This window comes from Jaculus jaculus, chromosome 15, assembly GCF_020740685.1.
Source record: "Jaculus jaculus isolate mJacJac1 chromosome 15, mJacJac1.mat.Y.cur, whole genome shotgun sequence".
Taxonomy (NCBI): domain Eukaryota; kingdom Metazoa; phylum Chordata; class Mammalia; order Rodentia; family Dipodidae; genus Jaculus; species Jaculus jaculus.
Genome location: NC_059116.1, coordinates 33,172,365 through 33,184,617, shown reverse-complemented (window position 1 = coordinate 33,184,617; position 12,253 = coordinate 33,172,365). Strand labels below are relative to the sequence as shown.

Here is a 12,253-nt window from a genome sequence, read left to right as displayed (position 1 = left end):
GGATGGAACAGAGGAGAGGCTGAGGGCCAGATCTCACCTCCGTTCTGTCCCAGGGACCCCCCTGCCTCAGTTTTCCCATTGCATCTCTGCCCTGACCCCGGCCCCTCTCCAGGCCCGTTTCCCCATTCGGAGAATAGTCTGGGCGTGATCTGGCTGGAAGGGCAGCGAAGGCGAGGAACTGATGGTTCCTCCGCCCTGCCTCAAGGGCGCCTGCCTCAGTTTCCCCCTCCGTCCAAGGGTAACTTCGGGAGCCGGGGCGGGGCCTGGCCTCTCGCCCGTTCCTCTCTCTCTCTCTCTCTCGCCCCGGGCCGGGGTCCCAGGGGTACAGCCCCCCGCGGCTGCGCGCTGGGCCCGCGGTGACATCACCGGCGGCGGCGGCGGGGAGGAGCGCGCGCGGCTCGGCGCAGGCAGCCGGGGCGGCTCGGTCGGCGGCCGCGGCCATGACGCAGGGTCCGGGCGGCCGCGCGGCCCCCGAGCCCGAGGCGCCCACCACGTTCTGCGCGCTGCTGCCGCGCGTGCCGCTCTGGAAGCTCGCGGCGCCCGGCGGCATCCTGGGCCGAGCCCCGCCGCGCGCGGGCACCCCGGAGCCGCAGCCCGAGCCCGCCGCGCCCGCGCTCCTCCCCGCTGTGCTGGGCGCCTGCGAGCCGCGCTGCGCCGCGCCCTGTCCGCTGCCCGCGCTCGGCCGCTGCCGGGGCTCCGGGGCGCGCGGCACGCGGGGCGCCCCCGACGCCGCCGAGTGGGCGCGCAAGGGCGGCTTCATCCACAAGCCCGCGCACGGCTGGCTGCACCCTGATGCCCGCGTCCTGGGGCCCGGGGTCTCCTACGTCGTTCGGGTGAGTGCGCCGGGTCCCTCAGGTCCGTTTCCCACTACCCGGGAACCCCACCCCCCCAATCTCCAGCTCGGCTACTCCCCACCAGGTTCCCACGCGTCACGTGGGGAGGAGGGGGACACGCATGCGCAGGTTGTGCACCCCCTTGCTGTCGGTGGGGAGTATCCATAGGATGAGGACCACGAAGGCGATGTCCGTCCACCCTCAACGCTGGAGCAGAGGTTGGGGGGGGGGGAACCAGATGCAGGGCTCTAGATGTGGCACCCAGACCTTGTGATGGGGCTCTGTTTCTTCACCCCCCCTTTATGAGGGGAGATTTTGAGACCTGGTTTCACACTGTAGCCCACCTCTGTCTCCAGTTCACGGCAGTCCTCTTGCCTCGCCAGATGAGCCTTAACTGCTGAGCCATCACTCCAGTCCTGTCCCCCCCACCTTTTTTTTTTTTTTTTTAAATAACGGACCTTTTCAAGCATGGGGCGAGGCGTGGGGGTTGGTTGTGATCTGCTGTGTGTCCACCTGTCACTGCTGACATTTTACTCTGCTCCATGCATCAGGAAGGGCAATGTTGGATAAACCATTTGAACGTTCGCCTCGTGTGCGACACTCATCCTCAGGGACCCCTCATGAACCACAGTGTACGCCAGAAGCCATCCCCAAAGCCGTGGAGCACGGGACTGGACTGGCATAGCTCTGCTGCTGGCTGTCCCCACAGGGGTCCTGAGAGGGGCCTGGCTTTCTCTACAGCAGTCCTCTTTATGACCTCCTCCCTCTGGGATGGGTTGAATGTATGCCAACATTCACAAACTTAGAGATCTGCAAATGGGACCTTAAGAGTTGCTTCACTCAAGCATGGGGGCACACACCTTTAGTCCCAGCACTTTGAGGTAGGAAGAACCACGAGTTTGAGGCCAGCCTGGGCTACGGTGAGACCCTGCCTCAAACAACAACAGTAGAGTTGCTTCAGCCAAGCATGGTGGTGAACTCCTATAATTTTAGCACTGGAGCAGGTAGAGACAAGAGTTCAAGGTCAATCTAGGCTACATGAGATCATCTCAAACATACCGCTAATGCAGCCACAAGCTGAGGGCCCATAGAGATTTCTGGAAGTCCATAGACACTGGAAGAGGTCAAGGACCCTCTGTAGAGTCCCTGAGAGGCGCTGCCTGCACAGACCTGACCTCCCACGTCCAGTCTTCATAAGGGAGAGAGATCAAATGTCTGTTGTTTTCAGTCCCTGGTTTATAGTACTTTGTTGCAGGGAGAACTGAGAAGCCTCCCCCATTGGTGGCCTCCACTGAGAATGTTGCAAATGCTCCATGCGTGGTCCAGGCCAGGGCTTTGAATTCCATGCAGATGTTTAGCTCAGCTCTAACCATGGTTCCCAGGTCTGTGCGGATGTGGGCTGGCTTTGGCTGTCTGGATCCAGCTTTTGTCCTCTTTGGGTCTGGCTAGGATGTGGTGTGACACCCTGAGCCAGACCATCCCTTGGAGGCTACTACACACCCATCCCACCAGGGCTGGGTCACACCTGGCGGATATATGTTCAGAATTCAGAAACTCAAATTACTGGGGCTCATGATGTTGGGTTATAAGAAGCGTGAGGCTCTGTATCTCTGCCTGCTCCTTCAGCTGCTGACCATTTGGAGGACACAGAAACGTTCTGGGCTCTGCTCCCAGGAGCTTTGTTTGTAGTGGGAGAGATACAGCGAATTGAGGGGAAGCTGTGGTCCCAGTAAGGGTCAAATCATGGGATGTGAGAGTGAGAGACCTGCAGCTACTTGTGCTGTGGTGATCAGGAGCTGGCGCTGAAGCTGAGACCCGAAGCCTTGGAAGCCAAGAAATATCCAGGAGAGGTCTTCTGGCAGTGCAAAGGCCCTGTGGCAGGGAGCACGCCTGGCCTTTCTCCCTAACAGTGGACAGAGCTTCTAGTTGAATGGCACTAAGCCATTTGGTAGCAAGGTGGAGCTTGGGTTTTTCCAAAGGTCTCTCCAGGGTCTTGTGGAGATGGCATCTAGGGGTACTCGGGGAGGGACCAAGGAGAAACGAAGAGTGTTGACAGTGGCCTGCTCTGGAGTGACTTTGGGAGGCACGTATCAGTGTTGGAGTCCAGAGAAGTTGGGCAGGGTAAGGGCCAGCGTGGTTGGGTGGTGGAGAGGAGGAGCATCCTCGGAGATCACTCTGCTCCCAGGAAACTGCCCCTAGCTTGAGATATCTGTCAAGAGCCGAGTTGGCCTCCTGGTTGTTGAGGGAGGAGATGGAGGTGGGAGGCAGCCACAGTGCCACACAGGGAGACGGATGAGGGGACCAATGGGGCTCTTGGAAGAGGTCATGCCACCTCGCTTACAGACGGAAACTCCAGTCGCAGCTGTGAGCAAAGTTGCCCTGTGCACATCATAAGCACCAGACCTGGGACAGAGGCTGTGGGGGCCAGCACGCTCCCAACACCTGCCACTGTGGCCAGCTGAAGAATGACCCATGGCCGGGCGTGATGGTGCACGCCTTTAATTCCAGCACTCAGGAGGCAGAGGTGGGAGGATCGCTGTGAGTTTGAGGCCACCCTGAGACTACAGAGTGAATTCCAGGCCAGCTTGGGATAGAGCGAGGCCCTACCTGGAAAACACACACACACACACACACACACACACACACAAATGACCCTCATGGCAGCTCCTCATGTCCACAGCCCATGAATCTGTCATCTGTGGCAGAGGGGCCTCTGCAGGTAGGGACCATCCTGGATCATCGAGGGCCCAGCAGCATCACACTCTGGACACTTCTGGGCCTCACAGACAGAGTTGCTGAGGAGTGAGTGGCCGAGCACCCCCTCGGGGCTTTGGCATGGGGCGTGAGTGCTCCGGTCAGGCCAGCCTGGTTTGGTGGTGACACAGACAGGCCCACATCTCTTTTGAGAAGAAATCCCTGGTTGTAGGGTCAGCTCAGCAGGCCGCTCAGTGGCTTTGCCTGTGTTGAGGCTGTTGGCGTATGTCCTGGGGTGAGCTGTGCCCCTTCAAAACCACGTCCACTCAGGATCTCAGGATAGAACCTGCAACACAACCACTGCGGGGTCGTCAGTTGAGATGGGCTGGTGCCAGAGGAGGCTGAGCCCCAAAGCCAGTGCCTGCTGTCCTTGTAATGCCGTGGGAAGACATGGGCAGGGACACCATGAGATCATAGAGCCTGAGATGTGAGTGAGGTGACCATGAGCTGAGGGACACAGAGGACCACGGCAATCCAGGTGCTGGGAGAGACAGGAACGAGCCTCTCTTGGCCTGCACGGATCTGAGTCTCAGAACATAAATGGACACGTTTCTGTGTGTCAACTGTCCAGTGTGGGCATTGTTAGGATGTCCCCAAGAGATGTTCTGACCTTGTCGTTCTGTCCTTGGTGTCTCCACTGTTCTGGGTCAGCTCTCCTCCTGGTGGCTGTGGACCTGGACAAAGGACCCCCTTTTCCTGTGGGTCTCCTTCAGGGTGATGACCCTGCTCCTGAGTCTCCAGCTGCTTCCTGGTCCAGCCAGTTGGAATGGGCCGCATGGCTCCCCGGACCACACCACCTGGGGACTTCCTGTTTTTTTTTTTTTTTTTTTTTTTTCGAGGTAGGGTCACACTCTAGCTCAGGCTGGCCTGGAATTCGCTAGGTAGTCTCAGGGTGGCCTCGAACTCACAGCGATCCTCCTACCTCTGCCTCCTGAGTGCTGGGATTAAAGGCGTGCGCCACCACGCCCGGCACCTGGGGACTTTTTATAGCTGTGCTGCGTAGCCTCCCTCGAAAGTGGCTCCCGCAACCACAGGACTACATTTTGAATCTTACTTTTAGCTGAAAGGGGGCCATACCATGTGAGCGGGAGCCCTGTGGATACCTCATCTCTGGCCTTTGCACTTGTCGTGTGGAGGAGTAGAGGTGACAGCAAGGACTGCACTCCCAGGGCTCTCTGCCTGTACTCATGCGGGGCTCCTCCCAACACAAAACTCACTACGAGAGCTTCCTGTTTTCCACAGCACCATCACAGGGCAGCCATGATCCCTGCCCAAGAGAAGAAGGACCTGGGTGCTTGCTTCTGCAGCGGAGCTGGGTGGGGGAAGCTGCCTGTCCACAGGACACCTTCGCTGCCAGGGAAGGATGCAGAATGCTCCTCGGTGCGATGACAGGGCCTGCTGCCCCTTCCCCTGAGTCTGGCTCTAAAGCCAGCAGGGCAGGGGATATAGGATGTCACCAAGTGGCAAGAGAAGCTCCAGCCATCACTTGTGGACCCAACCTTTCCACTGGAAGATAAGAAGACCCTTCCCTGGGCTTCCTTTCCCCCTCTCTTCCTCCTCCTTCTCCTCCTCTTCTTCTTTAAATATATATTTACTTATTTGAGAAAGAGAGACAGAGAGAAAGGCAGACAGAATGAGAGTATGGGTGTGCCAGGGCCTCTAGCCCCTGTAAATGAATTCCAGATGCATGTGCCATTTTGTGCATCTAGCTTTGTGTGCGTACTGGGGAATGGAACCCAGGCTATCAGGCTTTGGAAGCAAGTACCTTTAACCACTGATCCAGCCCCCCACCTTTTTTCTTGAAGTAGGGTCTCACTCTAGCCCAGGCTGACCTGGAACTTAGTCCATTGTCCCAGGCTGGACTTGAACTCACAGAGATCCTCCTACTTTTGCCTTCCCAGTGCTGGGATTAAAGCATTGCCAACCACACCTGTCCACCCTACCCCCCAGCCTTTTTTTTTTTTTTTTGGTTTTTTTTTTTGTTTTGTTTTTCAAGGTAGGGTTTCACTCTAGCTCAGGCTGACCTGGAATTCACTGTGTAGTCTCAGGGTGGCCTTGAACTCACAGCAATCTTCCTACCTTTGCCCCCCAAGTGCTGGGATTAAAGGCATGCACCACCACTCTTTTTTGAAGCATGGTCTCACTTTACCCTAGGCTGGTCTTGAGCTCATTGCAGCCCTCCTGCTTGCACAGCCTTCTGAATGCTGGGATTAAAGGTGTGGGCCACCATGCTGGCCAATCATCCTCCTCTTCTTTGTAGGAGGCTCCATCTCTGTCTCCCACAGTTCATTGCAGGCAAAATGGGGCCACTCCTTTAAGGCCATGATGAGCAGAGTGGGGACCACAGACAGTGGCACCATAGAATCCTTTACCCTTTGACCCCGGGACAGCAAATACTCATAGGGATGCCTAACACAGAGAAGATGTTGTGCGTGAGGGAGGGAGGAAGGAGCAGTTGAGTCCTTCCAGAGTTGTCCTCTCTGGTCCAGGAGACAGGAACCTTGGCTGATTGACTCTGATGTGCCACATGACTGAGACATGCTCCATCTGCTGCCCACTGTGCATTGATTCTGCATCCACCAGCATCACCTATCCACCCACCCATCCATCCATCCACCTGTCCACCCAGCTTTCATCCATCCACCCATCCATCCACCTGTCCACCCACCTTCCATCCATCCCTCCACCTGTCCACACACCTTCTATCCATCTGCCCATCCACCCACCTGCCCATCTATCTATCCATCATCTACCCGTCCATTCATCTATCTATCCATCCACCCACCTCTCTGTCCATCTGTCTATCTCTCTCTCCCTCCCTCTATCCCTCCCTCCCTCTATCCTCCAGCAAGGCTGTCAGTGTGCTTCTGTCTGCACCCCCCTCCGTACTTCCTCAGCTCACTCAGCTCACTCATGGCCCCTTCACAGCCCCAGGTCCCGTGGCCTCCTGGTCTTTGCCCCTTCAACTCTGCCCCAGCCACATTGAGGGCGTCAGGTCCGCCACACTGTCTCCCACTTCAGTCCTGGCATTGCTGCTCCTGTCATCTGCGTCCTTGCTCTCTGCCTGCTCCCTTTGCTTGGACACTGTATCAGTCAGAGTTCTCCAGAGGCACAGAGCCAAGTGAATGAATGGGCATTAAAAAGGGAATTTAGGGCTGGAGTGATGACTTAGAGGTTAAGGCGCTTGCCAGCAAAGCCAAAGGACCCAGGTTTGATTCCCTAGGACCCATGTAAAGTCCTATGCACAAGGTAACTGTTACACCTAGAGTTCATTAGCAGTCGCTGGGGGCCCTGCCATACCCATTCTTTATCTATCTGCCTCTTTCTCTTTCAAATAAATAAATAAATAAATAAATAAACTATTTTATTTTTATTTATTTATGAGAGGGAGGGAGGGAGGGAGGGAAGGAGAGAGAGAGAGAGAGAGAGAGAGAGAGAGAGAGAGAGAGAGAGAGAGAGAAAGGATACACCAGAGCCTTCAGGCACTGCAAACAAATTCCAGAAACATGCACCACCTTGTGCATCTGGCTTATGTGGGTACTGGGGAATCAAACATGGGTCCTTTGGCTTTGTAGGCAAGTGCCTTAACTACTAAGCCATCCCTCCAGCCCTAAAATATTTTTAAAAAGGGAATTTAGGGCTGGAGAGATGGCTTAGTGGTTAAGCGCTTGCCTGTGAGGCCTAAGGACTCTGGTTTGAGGCTCAATTCCCCAGGACCCAAGTTAGCTAGATGCACAAGGGAGCGCACATGTCTGGAGTTCTTTTGCAGTAGCTGGAGGTCCTGGCACACACATTCACCCATTCTCTCTTTCTCTCTCTCTCTGCCTCTTTCTCTCTGTGTCTGTTGTTCTCAAATAAATAAATAAACCAAAAAAAAAGGGCGGGGGGAATTTAGGCCGGGCATGGTGGCTCACACCTTCAATCCCAGTACTTTTGAGATCTAGGTAGGAGAATCGCCGTGAGTTTGAGCCCAGCCTGAAACTACATAGCGAATTCCAGATCAGCCTGGGCTAGAACGAGATCCTACCTTGAAAAACAACACAGAAAGGGTGGAGGTGGTGGAATTTATTGAGTTGGCTTATGGCAATCTGACAATAACAGGCTTGAGAGTCAGGGAACCCTGTAGCCGCTCAGTGTGGGACTTGGATGCCTCAGCAGCTCCAATCCGACTCGGAGGGTCTGGGGCTTTCTGGAGAGCCGCTGGCCTTCAGTTCACTGGAAGGCTGAGGAAACTTGGGTCCAATGGCAAGGAAGGACAGCCGAGCAGGACAGATGTTTGTGCAAGTGAAGCAGTCAGCAGCGGGAGCACAGGCAGCAGGCGGGAAAGGAACTGTTTCCTCTCGGGGCTCCTGGGGTAAAGCCCACCCCTGGGGAGGCCGCCCACTCTGGAGGAAGGACTTCCTCCTTCCGTTAGGTTAATCCTTCCTGCCACTTGAGCAGTGGATTCTTTTTAAAACATACTTTTATTTTTATTTATTTATTTGAGAGTGAGAGAAAGAGGCAGTGGGGGGTGGAGAGAGAATGGGTGCATCAGGGCAGCCAGCCATTTCAAACAAACCCCAGACACATGCGCCACCTTGTGCATCTGGCTAACATGGGTCCTGGGGAATTGAACCTGGGTCCTTTGGCTTCACAGGCAAATACCTTAACTGCTAAGCCATCTCTCCAGCCCTGTCTGTGGATTCTTAATCCCCTCAAGTTGACAACAGGACTGAACCGTCTTATTACCTGTATGTTTTAGGTTAGTGGAGTGATCGTGGACTCTTGTCACTTGTTTTTTTTTTTTTTTTTCTTTTGAGGTAAGGTTTTACTCTAGCTCAGGCTTACCTGGAATTCACTATGTAGTCTCACGGTGGCCTCCTACCTCTGCCTCCTGACCTTGTCACCATTTTGTTTGTTTGTTTGGTGAGGGTTAAGTGCTTTCTTTCCTCATGCCCTCTGTGTGGTGATGGTAGATGGGTCATGTGACTTGTCATCAGTGGCTGGGGTGGTCACGGGACCCTGGAGCACCGCCAGGGGCATGTCCAGGGCATCTGCGCTTCTGAGACTCAGGGTCCCCTTCTCTGATGTCCAGTTGGTGGCAAAATTGTTTATGTGGTCAGCCTGAGGGTGGGTGGGGGAGGACGGCCTGAAGCTGCTTCCAGTAAGCTAGGGGCAGCCTGGTCCTCCTCCTCCTGGGCCACAGACTGAACCCCACATTCGTCATCTGCTCCACATAAGTGCTCTCTCGCAGCATCTGGCTTAAAACTTGTCAATCAAAACTGTACCCGATTCACACATTGCAAACTCAAGCCCTGTGTGTGATGCTCCTCATCTGCTCCTCACAAGTGCTGTCTCGAAGCACCTCGACTCATCACTCAAAACTGCCTTTAAAAAAATATTATTATTTTTTAAATTTTTTTGGTTTATTTTTATTTATTTATTTGAGAGCGACAGACAGAGAAAGAGGCAGAGAGAGAGAGAGAGAGAGAGAGAGAGAGAGAGAGAGAGAGAGAGAATGGGCACGCCAGGGCTTCCAGCCACTGCAGATGAATTCTAGATGCATGTGCCCCCTTGTGCATCTGGCTAACGTGGGTCCTGGGGAATCGAGCCTTGAACCGGGGTCCTTAGGCTTCACAGGCAAACTCTTAACCGCTAAGCCATCTCTCCAGCCCTAAAATATATATACATACATACATATTTATTTATTTATTTATAGGACTTATTTATTTTTGGGTTTTTGGAATTAGGGTTTCAGTCTAGCTCAAGATGACCTGGAATTCACTATGTAGTCTTAGGGTGGCCTCAAACTCACGGTGATCCTCCTCCTTCTGTATCCCGAGTGCTGGGATGATTAAAGGAGTGCGCCATCGTGCCCGGCTTTCAAAACTGTCTTGTAGATGATTTTATAAAACCTTTGCTTGCTTGCCTGCTTGCCTGCTTGCTTCCTTCCTTCCTTCCTTCCTTCCTTCCTTCCTTTCTTCTTTCTTTCTTTCTTTCTTTTTGCTTTTAAAAAAAAATTTTATTTTCTTTCTTTATGAGAGAGGGGAAGAGAGAATGGGCACGCCAGGGCCTCCAACCACTGTAAACAAACTCCAGATGCACGTGCCATATTGTGCATCTGGCTTACGTGGGTACTGGGGAATTGAACCTGGGTCCTTAGGCTTCGTAGGCAAGTGCCTTAATGGCTAAGCTATCTCTCCAGCCCCAAAATCTTTTTTTTTTAATTTTTAAATTTTTATTAGCATTTTCCATGATTTAAAAAAAAAATCCCATGGTAATTCCCCTCCCCCCACCACTTTCCCCTTTGAAATTCCATTCTCCATCATATTACCTCCCCATCACAATCATTGTACTTACATATATACAATATCAACCTATTAAGTACCCTCCTCCCTTCTTTTCTCTTCCGTTTATGTCTCCTTTTTAACTTACTGGCCTCTGCTACTAAGTATTTTCATTCTCACACATAAGCCCAATCACCTGTAGCTAGTATCCACATATGAGAGAGAACATTATTTATTTATTTATTTGAGAGAGACAGGAAGGGAGAGGAAGATAGAATGGGCATGTCAGGGCCTTCAGCTACTGCAAAGGAACTAGAGACGCATACACCACTTTGTGCATCTGGCTTATGTGGGTCCTCTGGCTTTGCAGGCAAGCCCCTTAACCACTAAGCCATCTCTCCAGCTCATAAAACCTTTTCTTTTAGCAGGTGTGGTGGTGCATGCCTTTAAGCCCAGCACTCGTGAGGCTGAGGTAGGAGAATCACCTTGAGTTTGAAGCGAGCCTAGAGCTACAGAGTGAGTTCCAGGTCAACCGGAAGAATGAGAACCTGCTTCGAAAAAAACAAAACAAATTTTTTTTTTTTTCTAGGTAGGGGTCTCACTCTAGCCCAGGCTGACCTGGACTTCATTATGTAGTCTCAGGGTGGCCTTGAATTTATGGCAATCCTCCTACCTCTGCCTCCCAAGTGCTGGGATTAAAGGGGTGTGTCACCATGCCAGCCTACAAAACTTAAAAAAAAACAAACAAAAAAACACTTGTCTGGTTCAGGATGCCCCTAACTTACTGCAGGCTATTTCAATTAAATGCCACCATAAGCACAAAATAGACTGATTTAATTTTTTTTTTGTTGTTGTTTTGATGTAGGGTCTCGCTTTGGTCTAGGATGACTTGGAATTCACGATGTAGTCTCAGGGTGGACTTGAACTCACAGCAATCATCCTACCTCTGCCTCCCGAGTGCTGGGATTAGAGAGACATGGGCCACCACACCTGGCTGCATCTGGCTTTTACATGGGTCCTGGGGAATTGAACCTTAGCCGTCAGGCTTTAGAAGCCATTGCCCTTAACCTCTGAGCCATTTCTCCAGTCTTGATTTAAATTTCTAGGAAACAACAGATAAGTCTCAGGCTCCATGCAAACCATGCATGGCTGGCAATATACTTAATGCTGGAAAACCATTTATTTGTTTATGGCAAATTCAGCTGTAAGGCGTGTCTGTAAGGCCTGTCTGCAGATCCTGCCCCTGCTGGGTTTAGGGTGTCTCTGGTTTCTCTTGGAGCTGTAGGGCCTGTCACAGCTGCTCAAGCAGAACTTGCAAGTGGAGGCCAGGATGGCAAGAGCCTGCAGGGGAAGGATCTCGGCAGTAGGTGTTTCCTCAGCCCCATGAGAACCCTGCCCACATGGCATGGGGCTGGTGTGGCTGTCCGCGGGGCAGGCCTTGGAATGGAGTCAAAAGCGTGGGTTCAGTCATCATTTCTTTTGGAGACAGGCTCTCCTGTAGCCTAAGTTGGTCTCGAACTATATAAATCAAGGGTGACCTTGAACTCCTGATCCTCCTGCCTCAGCTGCCTGAGTACTGGGATGACAGGTGTGTGCCACCACGCCCTGCTTCCCCGCCAGCTTTGAAGGCAGGCTTGGGGGCTGTGTCTCGTCCTTCTCTGAATGTTTGTCCTTTTCCATGGAGATACGTGTCTGGATAGGAGATGGCAATTTCTGTACAAGGTGCATGGCTAGTATTTTCCTATTTGTCAGCCACATGGTTTCTTTCTTTCATTCTTCTTCTTTTTTTTTTTTTTTTTTTTTTATTTTCCTTGAGGTAGGGTCTCACTCTTGCCCAGACTGACCTGGAATTCACTATGTAGTCTCAGGGTGGCCTCGAACTCACACTGATCCTCCTACCTCTGCCTCCCAAGTGCTGAGATTAAAGGTGTGCGCCACCACGCCTGGCTTCAGCCACATGGTTTCTATCCTTATTATTTACTTAGCCTGTGCCCAGCACCTGTGTTCAAGTTACATGAGTGTCACTGGTCTTTTTTTACACACACACACACACACACACACACACGCACCGAGAGAGAGAGAGAGAGAGAGAGAGAGAGAGAGAAAGAGAAAGAGAGAGAGAGAGAATGATGGGCACAGCAGTTGCCACTGCACACAAACTCCAGACACATGTGCCCTTTGTACATCTGGCTTACGTGGGTCCTGGGGAATTGAACTTGGGTCCTTTGGCTTTGCAGGCCAAACACCTTAACTGCTAAGCCGTCTCTCCAGCCCTCTCTTATGTTTTAGAGGAAACAATTATGAGCCAGAGGCAGCATCAGGCAGAGTCTGGACTTTTTTTTTTTTAATTTTTTTATTTATTTATTTGAGAGCGACAGACACAGAGAGAAAGACAGATAG

At 52.6% G+C, this 12,253-nt stretch overlaps 1 protein-coding gene across 2 annotated transcripts in view; it reads left to right on the top strand.

Moving 5' to 3' along the window:
• The first annotated feature begins 440 nt into the window (after positions 1 to 440).
• Shc2 (SHC adaptor protein 2) overlaps positions 441 to 12,253 on the top strand; it is a 35,938-nt gene continuing 24,125 nt past the window's right edge. For both annotated transcript variants that reach the window (XM_045135240.1, XM_045135239.1), the window contains exon 1: positions 441 to 833. In XM_045135240.1, the coding sequence (XP_044991175.1) occupies positions 441 to 833 (393 nt within the window). The remainder of the gene's footprint in view (positions 834 to 12,253) is intronic.